Consider the following 19,227-nt stretch of genomic DNA (forward strand, 5'->3'; position numbering starts at 1 on the left):
TGTTGTGCAGTGCCTTTTAATCAATTGTCGGCCCTCCGGACACCTGTTCGGTCCCGATGTCTCTAAGGACCAATACCTGTATAACCTGATTTTAGTAAGAGAGGCATTGTGTTGTGTCCACAATTTCCTTCATCCAGTTGTTCGATAATTCGCTTGCAGCCCCTTCTTTCACGACAGGCTGTTTTTGACACACCGGAGCTGTTTATTGTTGAGTTCCATCCGTGCCTGGCGTCGCTGAAAACTCGGTGATGCAAACTGGACAGGAGGAAAATGCTAGGCCAAGAAGTGTAACGAAAAGGGACGAGGAGGCCAAGAAGGTCATAGGGAGCCTTCAAGCAGGTGTTGGGAGTCCGTTAAATCCGGACTCTCCGCAACGCAAAATTAATCTCGTGGAGACCACGAGCACCGCTGCCACCTCAGTCTTCTGGTGTCCATTGCAAAGGTGGCCGAATTTTTTGTTTTGTGTGAATTTGCAAGCTAACTCTAAAGGAAGTTCAGGAAATCCAAAAAGGTATCATTGCAGCGGCACAAGCCGAACCGTGCCATGCGTATTAAACACTAGTTTGTTTCCCTTAACGCTGGTTCCTTCATAAAATGTCGCTTATAAAAGACTAGTCATATAACAGCTTGGTTGGCTTTTTCATTTCAGATAGTCTGCTAACGCCTGAGAGCATTGAGCAAACGTGGTTTCCGGAAACAGCAGAAAAATCGATAATGAAGAAAAACATTTCTCTTTAGCGGTGACACATTCCATCAACACCTTGTAGTACCGTAGGGGTGCTTCTGTCGAGAAAATTGGTGTTTGCAGTATGCACTTCCATTTTCAAGCAAACGTAGGACCCCACCAGCGCATCAAGAACCACTTGGCACTGGAGATCTGCTACGGACAGCCCGTCAAAATAGACAGGAGCACCCAACACCACACAAAACATTCATGCGTATGGAATCCGCTGTACTAAGGCAGGTTCAGACAAACACGCTACCTAGTGTACGCCGCACACAAAACTTCCAGCGTTTACCGGTGATTCCCAAGAGCCATAACTGCAGGGACAACTCCAGCATATATATTACTCTGTGAAATTCCACACAAAGCTACAAACTTCACCCCATACACAAACCTTCCCCTCTCTTCATGGCAGAGGAGGCTGGCCGACTGTAGCGAGCAAGTGCAAAGGCAACTGATTGAACGCGCGGAGATGGCCCTGTCGACAATCCAGAGAGCTCGGAACAACGGGACCCTTGGGGAAATAAAGTTGCTTCTTTTTTTTCAGATCCCAAAACAAAGAGACCTATACGTTTACCGATGCGCCCGATGTGATCAATATGACTTTGAGCAATGGTAAGGGCAACTGCTTTTTTTGGATAAGGTAACTACAAGGGTCACCAAGCAAAAAAATTTTTAAGTTTTTCCTTGGCATATTCACTGGGATGTTTATAGTATAGACCGCGTCTGGCCCCACACACCCCACGGCTTCTGACAAATGTTTGCGTATTATCTTAATATTTTAAGGACAAACCACCACAAATATACTCTGAAGGGTATAAAAAAAGTACTCACTGCGAAGTTATCAAAAAACCAATGCCAAATAATGTAATTGACTAGCTCTGGCTAAGAACGTTTGACAAACAATTGGGCCCAATTCGTTAGGTGAATGTGTTTGACCAGCGAAGCCTATTAGCACGCGATATTGAGGTGACATTGAATTTAGGTAAAAATATGTGCAAAGTTTATTGATGACACGCGCCTTCACCTTCCCTACCCATCAGTCGCAATGAACTCCTCCCTATGGAACGAAGGAGTGATGCGACGCTTTCACTGTGGAAGTGCACGAGACGCTAGTTTCCTCATCCCCGAGCTTGCCCTTACTCTTTCTCCAAAGCTCATCTTTGGGATATGAGGGTATGGAGAAGAGTTCAGTTCTGCGGACCGCATTGTCTTTTTTTGTACATGGGGGGAGACTTGCAACGAATGCATCAAAAGCAGTACTGAGAAAGCGCATTCGGAGAGTTCACGAAATACATAAATAAATCAGGGATGTGGTAAACATACAAGCACACGAAATCTCCTGAAATTTGAGCAATCAGTAACTGAAGTTATGGATGGTCGGACTTGTTAGGGCTGGTCAGTACAAAGAAACTGAAAATCAGGAAAGCGCTCACATGCACTGAAAAGAACGCTTGCTATATCAACAAGTTTACAGCAATCTGTCAATATGGTGATGATTTATGAGGCTGAATATAAGGAACATAGCCAGCACATTGAAATAACAGTTTAGGTTTCGAAGAAGAATGGCAGAAGAACTTATGCTGATGAGAGATAAGCCTTTTATATTTTAAAGCAACCTATGATGACAGCTCCAATTAGCAGGTAGTGACTAAATTACAACTAATGTACCACCTCAGCTAGAAAATGGACACTGAGAGACGTCACGAGAAGTAAATGAAGACGAGTGACTCTACTTTAGGATGAGAAACAAAATTCGTAAAAAATTGAGGCTGCAAAGGATAGGAGGGTTGGAAGCTATAAGGAGATGCATTCATTTTGCTGTGGGCATAGGCAATCGGATCATGATAAGGAATTAACTGTCGCTTTTTTGTTAAAATACCCATATTATTGAATCCTACTAACAATTAGTACAGAAAACCAAATGTTATCCTGAGAAATGCGATCGCGACTGTTTTGGGGCACACCAATGAACGCTGGGCGAAACTGCAGCAGAGAAAATGTGTTATCAGCGGCCCCATGTTTCAACGCTTTATTTATGCTCCACGTTACTGAAAATGCCACTAAACGCAACGGCTTCCGCACTAATTTTCTCGTTGGTATTCTATTCGCAGACCCCAGCATTATTTACCAATTCAAGATGCTGTATGCCGACTTCGAAGCCTGTTTTATAGTGAACTTCATCCCTAGATCCATTGGTAAGAAATTTTTACAGCTCGAAAGCAAGGGCGTTTGTAGCATTTCGGTTGTCGATAATGATGATGTCTGTGTAGCCAAGAGATGCGGAATAATGATTGAGCGTAAAAATGGGACGTTTAGACATTCGCTCGTAATATCGGAATGACTTGTGATATATTGCTCAGAAACGTGGAAGACCGGGTCAGCTGTTCAGGCATTTTTGGCGTTGCAATTGGAGACGGAAAGCAGAGAGAGAACCGGAAAATCTATTATTAACATCAGAAAAGCGCATTGGAAACAACGCCTAAGTACACATGAACTAAGCCGCCTGATATCGTTTGAGTACGTTTTACTCCTTTATTCATGGGGCAATTTCGGGGAAGAGCATTAGCGAAATAACAAGGGAGCATGTTCGCGCGAAAGACATCGTCCACTAACACACCATAAAAAGTACTTAGAGACACGTATGACCGCTGGCGTCTGAACGGTAATGAAGTCTCTCGAGCCAGACTTCTTCAGCGCAGGTCCTGGGTTATTGAGGCTTCCATAGTAAGTGAGGGTGCACTCCAGGGTTATGACGGGGCAGCAGTTTCAGGATTTAACTAATCCACAAAAATACCCTTTGTTGCAAATCGTAGAGGAAGAACATGTTGTCCTGGCTCTAGGGAACCAGTATCATTGTTATTGTAAAAATCGGTCTGTCGTCGCCATTAAAATAGACGTCCCATTAGGGTGCCTGACGGCTCCGTTCCCTGGCGGCTCAAGCACAACGAGTCGCGGTCACTCCGTGAAACCCTTTTCGTTCCGGTGTTCGGGATGGTGAATAGGCCGTACGTAAACGGACGGCCCGCAGCAGAGTCCCTTCTACTCTGGCGGGGTCCCGGGGCAAGAATAAAGAAAATCGATATTCCAAGGGCTCGCATTCGCCGTTAAAGCTTTCCTTTGGAGCAATTCGCGTTGCCCAAGGGAATCTCTTGAATACTACTGGTGATGACGGGGCTAGAACATTCAGCATGTGCAATGGGTTCAATGTTCCCACACTGCGAAATTATGACAGAATGGGTTTTATAATAGCTGGCAATAAGCAAGGTGAATCATTCGCGTAACTTTAATCAAGACAGTAACAGTGTGCACATGGCTGTGGTCAAACATAAACTGCCGGTTTCATTATTGAAGCAATCTAAACGGGCTTCATGGGTTCATATGTATCTAAGACGCAAAATAGGCCATGTATCTGCTTGATTTGCGGCAAATACCATTGCAGGAGCATAGTGTTCACCACCCTTTCCTTACGGGACGCCCTCTCCTACCGGCCTATTATCTGGCCCGTGTCCTTCGTACGAGGTGAAAGAAAAGTGTTGTTTAGCCAATTTTGTGAAATTTTATCTAAGTACTACTTGCTCACCAATGAAAATAGGTGCACCAAAAAGTTGAAATTGCGGAAACTGCTAAGCGTGAGACGCGGGTCGTAAGCCAGGAAAGATTCCGAGCGTGAGAGCGTTAACCCGGGTTCATGCGCGAGGAAGTAGAAACCGCACTGCGTGAGGAGGCTTTGAGAAAAGGGGACGCAGAGGGCAATACCAGCCGTTTTGAAAGGTAGTCGCGGCCCTCGCTTTAACACCAGAGTGCTCAGCCGTGTCCCGCTTTGAGATCCGGTTTGATCACCTCGCCGTTTCCATCCACGCGCTTCGGACGTCCTATGAATACAATGCGGCGCCTCGGCAGGTCCTAGCGGTCGTTGGACTTCCCCTGGCGGTTCCTGCCTGCGTAGCCCTCAAAGCTTACCTATCTGCTGGTAGCGTCGAACATTCTAGCGTCGCGCCCGTCGCTGCACTTTGCCATGCAATTGGTCAGAAAACGCGACACGGAATCACTGACGGCAGCATGTGACCTCGCCTTACAACGTGGCCGCCTTCGCCTTGTCATGGATTTCACATTCAGTTTGCGCTTCCTGGTGGAAAGGGTGCTGAGGTCAGTATCCTCCAGTCCACCAAGGGTGGCTGCTCTTCAAGTTACCTGGGCCTACGCTCCGCGCAGCAAACTCTACCGCTATCGCAACGTATGGTCTGAGGTCTCTCACCCTCGACTTCAGTTTGCGGCGCACGTTCCGGTGGGTTTTAATAGTAGCCGACGTCACTCAGCCCATCGTCGGATCCGACTCCCTGAGAGCCATTTCGAACTAGACGTCAGCATGCGTCACCATCGCCTCATCGACAGCAAGGTGCGGCTTTCCATTTTGGGAGTACTCTCTACTGTGGCCCCCACTGGCATCCACACGCTGATTTACCCATACCCGCACGCAAGATTCCTCAAAGAATTCTCTGAAGCTACGAGGCCCTGCAATTTAAAGCAGCCGCCAAGGAAAGGGTTACCCTCCACATCGTCACGCGTGGTCAACCAGTGCGAACTCGGCCGTGCCTCCTCTTCAGTGAACGCCTGGCGACTGCTAAACGTGAATTTGACCGCATACTCGGCATTATGCGCCCATCTAGCTGTAACCAGGCATCCCCACTGCATATGGTACCCAAGAAGTGGTAACTAGAACTCATGTGGTGGTTACGGGGCGCTAAGCGCTCAGACGGTCCACGATAGCTACTCTCTGCCATACATTCAAGATTTTATAGGACACTTCGAAGGGTGCAATATCTTTAGCAAAGGGGAACTCTTCAAGGCATATCACGAAAGTTCCGTAGAACCTGCCGATATCTCGAAGACGGCCGTTATTACACCTTTCGGCCTGTTAGAGAACGTGCGCCTGCCGCTTGAGATTCATTGTCGAGGTAACGTGCGGCCTCCCAGCTGTATTTGCAAACATTCGAGATCCTCGTCGCAAGTCCTACTTCATAAGATCACGAACGTCGCCACCGACAGCTCTATCAAATCCTTAAAAAATCTGGCCTGGTTGTCAAGGCCCAGCAATGCATCTTTGGGTCTTCCGAGGTCGGGTTTATTGGGCACCACATCTTCGCACAGGGAATTTCCCCTTCACCATCTCATATTTAGGCTGTAAAGGACTTTCCAGCCGCTGTCAGCCTCCGCCAGCTTCGTGAACTCCTGGGCTTAGTAAATGTATTGCTACGCTTGGTACCCCACGGCGCCGACTTTTTGCATCCACTTACTGAAACTCTTCGCACAACCAAGAGCTCTTCATCAGTGATTTGATTGATTGATTGATTGTAGGGTTTACCACGCAGACGCAACACAGGCGATGAGCCGCGCCGTAGTGGAGGGCTCCGGATTAATTTGTCATCAGTGGTTTTCTGGTCTGCCGAAGCTCAAGTTGCTTTCAATGATGCTATACAAGTCGTCACCGATGCGCTGACTCTCATTCATCCGACAACCGACCTGCCCACACGCATCATAGTGGATGCCTCCAGCGTTGCAATCGGCGCTGTTCTTCAGCACAAAATGGACTCCGAGTGGCCCCCGCATGGTTTCTTTTCTCGGAAGCTTCAACCTGCCTAGACTCGGTACAGCGTTTTTGGTCGTGTGCTTCTCGCCATTTATTCCACCATACACCACTTCCGGCACTTTTTGGAGGGACAGTCATTTCACGTTGAGACGGACCATAAGCCCGTGGGTACGTCTTCCATACGAACTCCTTCATGTATGTCGCAAGCGAACTTCGGCAACCTGTCTATATATCCAAATTTACAGCGGATATCCGACACATCATAGCCACCAAAAACGAGGAAGCTGGCGCGCTTTCACGCATTACGTCCGTCGCAGCTTCTGTGTCTGCAATTGAGACAGGGAATGTCTGGCTCAGGCGCAGAGGGAAGACCCTGAGCTGCAAGCTCTGTGTAACCACCCCGGTTCCCACCGTATAGCAGTCGTGCCTCACCGCTGGTGCCTGGCTCACTGTGGTACGACATATCAGCGGGTACATCTCGCAGTTTTGTTCCGGATGCCTTTCGTCGAGCGGTTTTTCAATCGCTTCGCGACGTCTGCAACCCTCGCATCCGAGCCACTTTATGTCTTGTTACACAGCGGTACGTGTGCACTAGGATTAACACTGATGTTCACCAGTGGGCCCTCTCGTGCATCGCTTGTCAGACGTCCAAAGTGACCCGCCACACGAATAATTTGAAGCTGTCTTTCTTGTCACCCAGCTGTCGCTTTGACCACGTACATCTTGATTTGGTTGAATAACTTTCTCCCTCTCGTGACTGCTGGAACATTCTGACAATGATTGACCTCCTAACACGCTTGCCCGAAGCCGTGCATAGATATATCAAGGAATCTCTGAAGAATCTGTCGCCAAATTCTTTGTTGCAACACGGGTTTCCCGCTTCGGCTGCCCGGGCATTGTTACCACGGATCGAGTCAGGCAATTTGAATGCACTCTTTTCACGTACGCCAACCACCGGCTGGGGACTAAACGCTGCCGCACCACGATATACCAGCCCTGTGTCAACGGCATTGTTGTGCAGCGCCATCGCCAGCTCAAGACTGCCCTCAGTGCTCACCTTGATTGAGCACCTGTCTGGTCACCTTCCCATAACGCCTTCAGGGAGTCGAAGCCGCTGAAAGAGCTCTAGGATGCGACGTGCATGTCTCTTTAGTTTCTCCTTTTTCGTAGCCGGCGCCATGTGCCGGCTTAGAGCTCCGATGAAGAGGCGCTACACAGTGAAAGTACTGACAGGGCAGAAAAGCATGCTTCTGGCGAAGGCTAGCCAGCCATGCCCTCTTTTGCGAAAAGACCAGAGTCCAGAACCCATCGAACAGTCCCATGGAACAAGAGGTGTTTATTGACACATACCCCAAAGAAAAGAAGAAGTTTGTGCGAGCGTTTAGACTAATTTGGTAGGAAACCTGCTGTCCAATCTCTGCGTAGGTATGTGCCTGATTTGAAGCTACGAACCAGAATACAGTTTCTAACATCCTCCCGCCGGCGAAAAGAGGAGCAATAACTTGAAGCTTCCAGGCGATACAGATGTTGCACTGCACGTCGAATACGAGATACGTTTGACTTCTTGAGAAGACAAAGACGAACTCTGTTGTCAGAGCCCGGAAAAGTTTTTTCGATCACCGCAGATCCCAAAGCGACCTTGGTGTTTTCTCGTTCACAATGAGGACGACATCGCCAACTTTAGCGTCGCTTGAAGATGCATTATGTACAGTGTGGGCGGATCGCAGCTGCAGTACGTATTCTCTACGCCGCCTACTCCAAAAGGCCTCTAGTAACTCTTTCCGTCGTCGCCAGCGTCCCCGAAATTCTTCTTCTGATGACTTCTGGATGTCTAAGATTCCACCTTCTGGTACGGACAGCAGTCTTCTGCCGATCAAAATATGTGCGGGAGTTAAGGGTTCCTCCTCTAGGGACGCTGAAAGGGTAGTTTACAATAGCTTCAACTTAATATTCTTTATTTCAACATCAACAACTACAAGAGTTCTTGATGCTGGGGGCACAATCAAAAAGCCGTGGCTCGGCTTGACTGGGAGAGTAAAGTGTACAGTTCATCATAGCCAAAACAATTAGCTTTTAAAACTTTTCTCAGTGATTCCTTGGTCGTTATTATAAGTCTTTCACAAAATCCGCCCCACCAGGCGGTTCGTTCGGCTATGAATTTCCAGTGGATTTGGTTTTCCCTAAAGTACTTCACTGTTCCCTCATCTCGTATCGTCCTCCAAATAGTTTTCAAATCTTTCGAAGCTCTTTTGAAAGTGAGGCTATTGTCTGAATACACTGTCTTGCATATTCCTCTCCTGGCTGTAAAACGACGAAATGCATCTAAAAAGTCTTGCCTGCTGAGACTTCGCACAAGCTCGAGCTGTACTGCTCGCACGACGGGACAAGTGAAGATGACAATGTAACATTTCTGGGCTCCGTCTCCTTCTCCATGGTACAATGGTCCAGTAAAGTCAACTCCAATGATACTGAACGGTTCGCATTTGGTGACTCTATCCCTTGGGAGAGGGGTGATTGACTCGCTTATTGCCTTCGCTGAATGTCTATTGCATGTACTGGACTGACTGATCACTTTTTTAACCATTTGACGACCTCTGATGATCCAATATCGCTCACGTAACTGCACCAAGGTATCCCGAACACCAGCGTGAAAAAGCCGTCTGTGCTCGTTTTCAATTATTAATCTTGTAAATTCGTCGTCTGGAGGGAGTACGATTGGGTGTTGCTCGCTGGTCGTGAAGTCAGAATTCTGTAGCCGTCCTCCCACTCTAATGAAACGATCCTCATCACAGTAGGACAAAAATTTGCTGATCACTGGATGGGTCAAATATTGAGGATAAAATGCCCGTTCTTGAGCTTTGTAAATCCAAAATTTCTTGGCGTTTTCAGTTTCGCAAGTGATTAGGGGTCCAGTTATTTTTTCGCGAGGGTTACGAGAATTGCGGACAAACCGCATTATCCAAGCCGTGATGTGAAGACCTTTGTCATGTTGTTGATCCTTGCAAAGTCAAAAGGCTCGGAACCCTTCCTTTCAGTTACGGGTAAAACTGGTGTCCGTTCTTCTGTGGTTTCCGCATACGGTTCGCCGCGAAATGTTCTATTTGGCCATTTGTCGGTTTCTTTGAGCAGCCAGTCAGGTCCTTCCCACCAAAGTTTGCTTTCTTGCAATTTCTTAACCGATATTCCCCGCGTTAATAAATCTGCAGGGTTCTGATCTGTCGGGCAGTAACGCCACTGTTCAATATCGGTTAGGGAATGGATCTCACTCAGTCTGTTTGCCACGAACGTATTCCACTTTCCTGGGCTCGAGTTCAACCATCCTAGAACCGCAGACTAGTCTGTCCAGAACGAAACTTGGCAGCGGGTACCATACTCCTTCTGTGCGGTTGACATCAGCCGAACTGCTGTTAGAGCCCCAAGAAGTTCCAACCTTGGTAGGGTCTGCGTTTTCACGGGGGCGACTCTTGTCTTGGCGATGAGCAATCTAGTCTTTATGCCCCTGGTAGTTTGGACTGGCACGTAGACCGCAGATACGTAAGCTGAGGTGCTTGCATCAGAGAACACGTGGAAGGTTGTTTTGCTGGGTTCATTTGACAGCACAAAGCGTGGTACCTGTATCACGCTAAGAAGACGAAGGTCTTCGCACCACTTGTCTCATTCAGTTTTTAAGTCATCCGGCCAATTGCCGTCCCAGTTCACCTTCCTCTTCCCAGCCCTCTGAAAGAATACCTTGGCCTTCACTGTGTACGGTGTAATAAGGCCGTATGGATCGTATATTCTGGCTGTGATTTTCAGCATATTCCTCTTCGTGCTCGGAATTGAGGCCACCAGTTGCATAATTGCAGACGTGACGAACCCGTAGGTATCCTCGTCCGGGTGCCATAACACGCCTAGAACTTTCTTCTTTTGAGGGATCGTGAACTCAACATCAGAGTTAACGGTGTTGTCCCCTTCAGGAGCGGTCTTCAGTTGCGCTTGGTTAGTCGTCCATTTTCTTAGGTGCATGCCTGCTTTGCTAATGACTTTGGCTGCATTGTCACATAACAACAAGGCATTCTCGGTAGAGTCGGCGCCTGTCACAAAATCGTCAACGTAAAATTGATTTTTCCTGGCCTTTGTAAGTTCATCATTCGGACCTGTCGAAGTTTCAAAATGGTAGTGCAGCGTGGCGCTCAGTAGAAAGGGACTTGAGGTAGCACCAAAGGGAACACGGTTCATCCTCCAGACAAGTTGTTTCAGCAAGGTCTGTCCAGGAGTCGGCGGGTGTTCATACCAAAAGTACCGAAGTGCGTCACGGTCGTTTTCCGGCAACAAAATTTGCAAGAATGCTTTCTCTATGTCGGCTGTTACGGCGACTCTGTATATCCTGAACTTCAGAAGCAGGGAAAGTACCGATGAATTCAGGTTCGGACCAGAGTGTAACACGTCATTCAGTGACAGTTTTTCAGGTGAACTAGATGACGTGTCAAAGACAATTCGAGTCTTGGTTGTTTCCCTGTCGTTGCGAATGACTGCTCGGTGCGGCAGGTAGTAGACTGGACCGGCTGCTTCTTGTGTCGTTGCGGGTTCGGCGAAGTTGTTCTCAACATATTCGCGTACCGTCACATGGTACCGAATGAGAAGCTCTTTGTTTTTCTGAAGACGTTGCGTGAGCTTGGCAAGCCTTTTCACTTCCTTTAGATTGCAATCAAGCTCCAGAGCGTTATCCTTCCAGGGCAGAAAAACTTCGTACTTTTCATCCTTTCTCCTTATCTTTCTTTTGAATTCAGTGAGAACTGGATCCTCGACAGATTTTTCATCCTTGTGGTTAAGGATACCCATGTGCCCAACCTCCCAAAAAGCTTGCAGCTGTTGAGACAGTTTTTCGTTGTCGTCACTGAAATTCTGGGCCAATACCTTCATGACGCTAGTGGAAAACGTGCCTCGGATATTCTCCGTGCTTTTTACTGGGCCCTGTAGCGTCCACCCGAAAGACGTCTCAACGGCCGTTAAGCCATTTGTAAGCCGCCGAATTTTTCCAGTTGTGACTTTCCAGTAATAGTCGGACCCTATAAGTACCTGAATAGTGTCATCTGTTGGGGCATCAGCATCATCGGCGAGGCGAAGATCCCGAACGTCCTCTCCCACGCAAGAAGTAGGAACTGAGAACGGAGTTCCACTGCATATTGTTGGTACCTCGAGGGCTTCGATCAGAATGGCCTCGGTGTCGTGACGGCTTAATCCACAGTTCCACTCGTCGTAGAGTCTGCTTAGATGGGCCCATTGCTCCGAACGTTTGCACATTCAGAGTCTTCTTTCCGACTTCCTTGCAGCTAAGGTTCTTGGCTGTGTCTTCCGTGACGAACGTTCGTTGACTACCACCGTCCAGAAGGCAGCCGACAAGTCGCGGCTGAGTGGAGCCACGTGCCCAAACTTTAACTGTTTGTAGAAGAATAGTATCTTGGGCCTGAGTCACAGCACTGGTCACTTGAATTCCTTTCATTACGAACTGCCTCTGAGTCTCAATTGCCAAAGGAGCAGCGTATTTGGAGTTGCAAAGGAACGTGAAGTGTCGGCCTTGGCAGTTCTGACAACGCAGACATCTCGACTTCCGACAGTCCTTGGCTCGGTGGACTTTTTTGCATCACTTAAATCATCGGCCGCTTCGCTTGAGTATGTTCTTCCTTTTCTCAAGGGTTAACGTTTTATCACACGCAGTAAAGGAGTGTTCTTCAGAACTGCAGAAATAACACGGTTCTTTGTCCGATCCGGAAGTGGTGGTAAAGGTGGCTGCTGAAGGTACATAGTGGCGTCGCGCTTTGTCGTGGAGTTTCTTGTGGACTGTTGACCGGTCCAACGCATTTTCTAACGCCTCCGCCCTGCTGCGAACTTCTTTCTTCATGAAGTCTAGAAGCGCTGAAAATGTACTATGAGTGTCAGCTTCCTCAGGCTTCTATTGGCAGTACAAGCTCGTGAGGTAGCCGCTTCTCGATAGCCACCCTGAGCAGAGCACTGTACTGCTCCTGCTTCACCCCTAGTGCTTCAAGACTCCTGACGTTCTTTACCACTTCGTCGTAAAGATGTTTTGCGCTGAATCAATAGCCTGCAGTTGTAGGAGGCGAGTCATGTGGTCGTTGATCGCAAGGTCCTTCCGTCCAAAGCGTTCATCAAGTAGGTCTATCGCTATCTGGTAGTTGCTTTCAGTCAGGGAAAGTCCACTGATCGTATCTTGCGCCGTACCAACAAGGTAGCCTTTAAGATATTTAAACTTGTCAATGGTCGACAGCTGCGAGTTCCGGTGTATGGTGGCTTCATACTGGTCCTAAAAGAAACGCCAGCCTTGAATGGTTCCATCAAATTTTCCTAGTTCCATTCGAGGGAGCTTAATAGAGGCGCTTGAGTGCCACACGAACTGTGCTCGATGGCTCTACGTTGTTAATTGGGCCGTTTAATGCTTGTGGGCGCTGAATTTCTTCGATTCTTCGGGAGAGCTTGGATTTTGCCACACATATCGAAACGTAATACCCTTCCGCAGCTTCCCACTTTTGTTCTAAATTCTGCTCATTAACGGTGTCTTCAATTTGTTTGTCTATGTCTCGAAGTGCTGATTCTTTCATCACGAGAACATTCGAAATGCCCTGCAGCTCACCAATAGACGCAGTCTGGGAGTCCAACAAAGCGTTGCTGTCACTAATGGTCTTCGTCACGCCAGCTCGAAGGGTGGCCCGCTTGCGCTTGTGTCGATCCATTCTGTGGAGGGCTTTGGCATGCCATCGACTCCGCGTAATCAGGTACGGCGTAGCACACCACTGCGTTTAGGTGGAGGCGGCGTGAAGCTTGAGGGCAGCTAGAAGCGTCGGGTCGGGACTAAACACATTGTAGAAGCGCCGTTTGTTACTTCAGTCGCGCAGGCTGCTTCTTCAGTGGTCTTCAGGAGAGGTTTCGTCGAGTCTCCCGGGGAATTTCGGCACCGAACTTTTGCGAAAAGACCAGAGTCCAGAACCCGTCGAACAGTCCCATTGAACATGAGGTGTTTATTGACACATACCCCAAAGAAAAGAAGAACAAGTTTGTGCGAGCGTTCAGACTAATTTGGTAGGAAACCTGTTGTCCAATCTCTGCGTAGGTATGTGCCTGATTTGAAGCTACGAACCAGAATACAATTTCTAACAGTCTCCGCGATCACTCCGCGCGCGGGGGAATCTCGGAAGCCATGAGGAGGCGGAACTGTTTCGGATGGTACTCTGTAGGGGGCGGTAGTGTGGTGGCCACCAGGAAAGCCGCAAAAAAAAGGCGGAAGTTCAACATCCGAGCGCCAGGAAGACCCTGATGACCGTGCGAGAGTGGAACGAGCTTCGGGGGGTGCTTTGAGGTGGTGCTGGTCAAGTTGTGACTGTTTTGGCCGCAAACCTTAATGGAAAGTAAAAGAGCAAATTATCAGAAGGTAATATTAGGCTTTTTTTCTGTATTTTTATTGGAAATCGTCTAAGAGGAAGTCGGGGCTAAAGCGGAAGGGTTGCCGGCCACCTTACAGGTTTCACAGTTTAAAAACAATTACGTAGATTACAGCATCTGGCGTGGTGCACAAAGAGAAAGGTTCAACATAGCAACGGAAGTTTAATATAATATCAGTAAAAACAAAACACCTGTACATACCTTCAGGAATAAAGTACAATACTTTATTACAACGTATTTATGTGCATAGATAAAGCGTTTAAAGGAGTAGTGACGCGAAATTTTAAAGCTGAGATAGGTATGTAAAATGCTTCCTTTTTATGAGCAGATATCACCCAGCAGGTTTGAACAGTAACCGTTCAGTGTAACATATTTTAAATGCATTTTAATCTTTTCACGCTCGACAAAGCCCAGAGCAGGCCAGCATGACATAATCTTCTCCTTGCTCCTAACAGCCGACGTCGGGGCTCCGGTGACGTAGCCGACACGGTGGCTGCGGTTGGCGCGCGCTGCTACGCCGTGTGTGGCACGTAATGGTTTGGGACTGACGTCATGTTGCCGAGTCGCGTGGGGATGGTGAACTTCGGCCAGTGTGGGCGCGCGCGTCCGCTCGCTCGCACGCTTGTCTAGATCGGCGGCGGTGCGTAAGAATGGTGACGTCAGGGGCGCCCTTTTGCCATGGAGGCCGCTCGGCGTTCGTTTTGTCGATACCAAAACTGACACAAATAAACGACGCCGTAAATTATTGTTTACGCTGCGATCGACCGTCTAATGTGCCATTCTATGATTAGTGGGCTGGTCGGCACCCATAGCAGGGAAAAAACCTAACACGAAAACTTCCTGTCAGTACTGCTTTAAGACATGTGTCTTGCCTAATGTCAAACATGGTCAGATAAAGATACATCGCAAAAAATCAATTGGGCCGTGCAGTGTGAAGGAGGAAATCGACATGTATTTCTGACAAATAGAAATTGCTGCGTGAATTTGGTTACACATAACAAAGACATCCTAACTTTAGGTTGCGGTTTCAAATATATATGATGCAGTGTTGTTGCGGTTGAAGTAAAAAAGAAAGAAACAGTACCTCGTGATGTACAGAATAAGGTTCCAGTACTATTAGGACATTTTCTGCATTCGCTTTCGACGGGGCTAGGTGGTTTGTGGAAATATATTTTTATGTCACCCTTATTGTATATTTTTGTAGCCTCATAACGGATCGTTTGTTTACCATAATTAGCTAGAAACCTGGGGGGGGGAATTTGGGGGTTGCGTATTTTGTATGATTTATATTTTGTCGTTAGTACGTTATGTAGGCGCGTTTTATCTTTTTAGAGCTACAATATATTTCCTAAGCTTGGAGCACGTTATATTTCACTAAAAGTTCGTGTGTTTGTATATCTCGTTTGTTTCGTGGTAGCTCTCACCTATGCGAAGCATTGTTTTCTGCAAAACAATCAAGATACTGTAGTTATCGGGTGTCGTACGTTTCCTCCTAATATTATTACAGAGCCTAATGTAAAAAATAAGACAATAATATTAAGGGTGTTTAACACGTGTTTATATCAAATTGTGGATTCGGTCTATGCTTTCGGTTACTTGTGACGACTCAGCTTTGGGTTTAATTATGGGAACCCACCATGACAGTTCCCCAGAAAACCAAACACGAACAAATTTTTGTTGAGCCACACGTTCTCGTAAGCCAACTTCATACGTTAGTTTATTAAGACTGGAATCTTGTTTGCTTCCTGGCATAAATATGATGTACTTTGTTTTATAAAGGCTTAGGTGACTCGTTTCTTACCACTTTGACAGCTTCGTGAGGTACGCGTTAGGTGACATTCGTATGCACCCTGCAGTTTTGACTGTCCAAAATCTGTTTGTGTCGTCGCCGTATATTATCATGTAAGAAAAACCAAGAAAATCGGTAAAATCGTTTGTGTATAAGGAAATAGCAGTGGCCTTGAATAGAGCCTTGCGGCATGCCATATTGAAGATTTATTTTTATCGATAATATATTGTTGATAGATACGTGGTAATATATATTTACCAAGTAATATTTAATTCTGTTTCGCGCTACACCTCGCATGCCATACATTTCAAGTTTTTAATTAGTTTTTGATGCCGCACACTATTGAAAGCGGTTCCTAGGTCCAAGAATAAACCAAGCGTCAGTATGTAGTTTGTTTTCAACGTTCTCTGCAATATTTATTTACATGTTGATCTGCGCCATTTCCGTGGATTTATATTTTTAGAAATAGTAAGGTGCCTGAGATATTGTTTATAGTGTTTTTAATAGAAGGCGCAAGTCTATTATTATTGATCTATTAAAATTCCTTTGAATAAAATCTGCCAGACAGATTTTGGTCAGTAATTTATTTTCACCTTCCCTCTTCCCTTGTACACGTGGGTGACATGAGATACTTTTATCTTGTCGGCGAATTCTCCTATTTAAAGAATACTGTTGATTAGGTGTGAAAACATCGGCCTGATAATGAGGACAGCATATTTGAGGGGCAAGGCTTGAATGCTTTGACTACCAGCGGGTTGTTCAGTGGCAAAATTAGCGTATTTTTTATGAATATCACTAGGCATATTAGGTACGACGTGATTGAATTTGATTGCTTAACTATTTTTGCAATAATGTGCGCTCGCAGCATTTCCTGCATATTCCGCTATGTTAAAAATAACGGTTCATTGTCTGAAAGTTTCTGTTCGCGTGGGTTGTTTATGACACCTTCTGTCACAGGAGTTTAAGTTGCCTTCTTGTTCAATAACCGGTTCAGAGCAGCGGATATTTCCTTTAATATTCATGAGTCCTCGTAACTTTATTTTGATAAAAGTCACAGTTCCCTTTTCTCATCTCTGAAGATACTTTGTTCCGGTGCTTCTTTTACTCCACCAGTAACCCAATTTCGCATTTCTGGGTGAAGGTATGGCATTGGCGGTCTTTCCCTTTTATTCTTATAAACAGGATTAATGTTAACCGAGGTTCTCTAATCCCTCTGCGCTCATTTTTACATTGCTGGAGTGGAAAAACTGCGTAATAGAATTTTTATTCTCTTTGAAAAGGTTTGGTTCACAACGTTCGGTTGGTCGTCTTTTAAGATTTCATCTCAGGTCAACGGTTTGTGAAAGCAAAGAAAAACTATTCCAAGATTCATCTGTAATGTGTCGACGCAGTAGAAGGATGACTGTTTTTCCACCAGGTATTCTACCTGCCAGTTTCTAAATGTAAGAGATTTGCAAAGGATCGCTGAGGTCGGAGGCTGTACCACGAGCCCCAAGGTTATTATTTTTTATGTTTAATTCGCAGATAACAAGATCGCTTGCCGTAGTGCTAGTGATCGTGGTCGATAGTGCTACGAGGTTGCTACAAGGATACGCCTCAGTAGTGTTCATAAATTTCTTCACCGGACCCTCCGCGGAGGCTCAGTGGTTAAAGGGAAGGTGAAGCGGTTTTAGAAGTAAAAGAAAAGTTGACTAGCAGCAAGTACACATTGAATAGTTCCCTTGTACGAAATATTCTCGCAATACATCCAATAGAAGCGGCGCAATGCGCAAACAAAAGTGGCCAGATGCCCCGCCCCCATCTCGCCGCGCGATGCCGGAAGACCGAAGACCGCGGGCGAAAGACGGCTGAAAAACGTCATACTTGGACTTCCGGCCGGATCAGCCGCCTCTGCCATGCTCTTTTCGCCGTGTTTCCTTGTGAATGATACTTGTCGTTGTTGTGGTTGATAGCACTTATATGTACAATTTTCGTGTTCAAAAAGTATGCACGAACGCCAAACGAGGCATACGTTACCATGCCGTATTCCTAAGCAGGATAATGTTCGCCGGGATGTTTGATAACATACGGAAGCGACAACCGAGATGGCTGTGCTTGATGACAGAGAATATACTACACTACGTTAGATACTTTGTAAAACGCTCCAATGCGTTTTTTTTTATGCGACGGACGTGAATGTTCACATTAGATTCTAGATTTAGGAAGGATGGGGAATACTGCTGTACTTTGACCGGGGGTGTTTCGTTCCGTTCCAGAAACAGTCACATTTGTTCAGGAAATACCTGATTTGTTAAACGCGTCGGTTTTCTTTCCCTATGGGCTTACAAAAGTGTTCAAAAACCCAATTTCTGGCGAAACTAAAACAGGGGGCCAATCCTGATTGAAGTTCTCTCCAGGTTAAGAGGTAAAATGTATTCCTACAAAGTAACAGAACCAAGACCACCACATTACTTATTTTGCAAGTATACATGCGATGAGGTAATATTTGTCTGGAATGATTAAAACACCGCTCCGAACCACCACCGTGCCATAATTTGTGTTGACTGCGGGGGCCTAATTCTTTGCCCAAGGTTCCGTGTGCCTGCATATTATAACTTGGCAACCACTTGTTGCCGCTGAACCTCAAATGTGCGCCAATAATAGTCGTTGATATATATTACGACGAGACTAAAAAAATTAGGAGCGAAGAGTAAATATATACGGCCTTTGTCCGACTAGCGCGGTAAATGCTTAAATCTAGAAATGCTGAAGCAACCCAACTATTCATTATCACAAACGTTTGGTAATTGTTACCTAAAGTAAAGTAACTACAACATAACTGCCTTGTTCGACTAGTCTGTTAATTATAACGAGGGCCCCGCACGGGGCACCTTGAGCAATCTTGGTGACGGTGTTGGCGACACCGCGGACCCCGAGCCCCCATACTCGCGCTGTAACCGACCGTGGTAACGAGGCCGTCGGAGCCCAGGTCAAGCTCCGGCGGATGGGCTCCCTGTGTGTTTACCAGGCAGGGAGCTCCGGGACCTCTCAGGCTATCAGGGTAAGGTTTGAGAAGAAAGTACCCCCGTCCCCTGCTTCTTTTACATGCCATATGGTAAATCGTAACCCCCCCCCCCCCCAAACATGATCGGCCCCTGAAAAGGGGCCGCACCGAAGGTTCATTTCCGCCACTCCCAACCCTCAGTCTTCCAAAGCCCGATAACTACCCCCGTTTTTTGGTGTTGGAATCCAGTGAACAAGAAAAGCCTCTTGCATCACAGTCCGTGTTCCTAATATCGAAATTTCTGGAGGGAATCATTGGGGACCAATATAAGGCCAAAAAACAAAGAACTGGAGAAATCCTGGTTGAAGTACACAACCAACAGCATGCCAAGATCCTCCTTGAACAAACTCGCATAGCCAATCTTGAAATCAGGGTGACACCCCACCGGATCCTGAACAGTACTCAAGGTGTCATCTCCGAACTAGACCTTATGAATGAGACAGATGCTGACCTGGTGGAGGGCCTGATAAATCAGGGCGTGACAGTTGTGAGGCGCATAACTATGAGGAGGGATGACAAAGTAGTTTCGACCAAGCACATTATCCTTACTTTTGACCGGTCCACACTCCCAGAGTACGTCAATGCATGTTGTGTACATTGTAATGTCCGGCCCTACATTCCAAACCCGCGCCGCTGCTTTAAGTGCC

At 46.7% G+C, this 19,227-nt stretch overlaps 1 protein-coding gene across 3 annotated transcripts in view; it reads left to right on the top strand.

Moving 5' to 3' along the window:
• LOC144146967 (uncharacterized) overlaps positions 1-19,227 on the top strand; it is a 494,123-nt gene that overhangs the window by 450,695 nt on the left and 24,201 nt on the right. The window contains exons 3-4 of one of the 3 annotated variants that reach the window (XM_077678955.1): positions 1,272-1,339; positions 2,839-2,922. The exons of the other annotated variants lie outside the window; for them this stretch is intronic. Of the exons in view, the coding sequence (XP_077535081.1) occupies positions 1,272-1,339; positions 2,839-2,922 (152 nt within the window). The remainder of the gene's footprint in view (positions 1-1,271; positions 1,340-2,838; positions 2,923-19,227) is intronic. 3 annotated transcript variants of the gene reach the window in all.

The sequence above is a fragment of the Haemaphysalis longicornis genome, unplaced genomic scaffold (assembly GCF_048455015.1).
Source record: "Haemaphysalis longicornis isolate Haplotype H1 unplaced genomic scaffold, Haemaphysalis longicornis Haplotype H1 scaffold_7, whole genome shotgun sequence".
NCBI classification, from domain to species: domain Eukaryota; kingdom Metazoa; phylum Arthropoda; class Arachnida; order Ixodida; family Ixodidae; genus Haemaphysalis; species Haemaphysalis longicornis.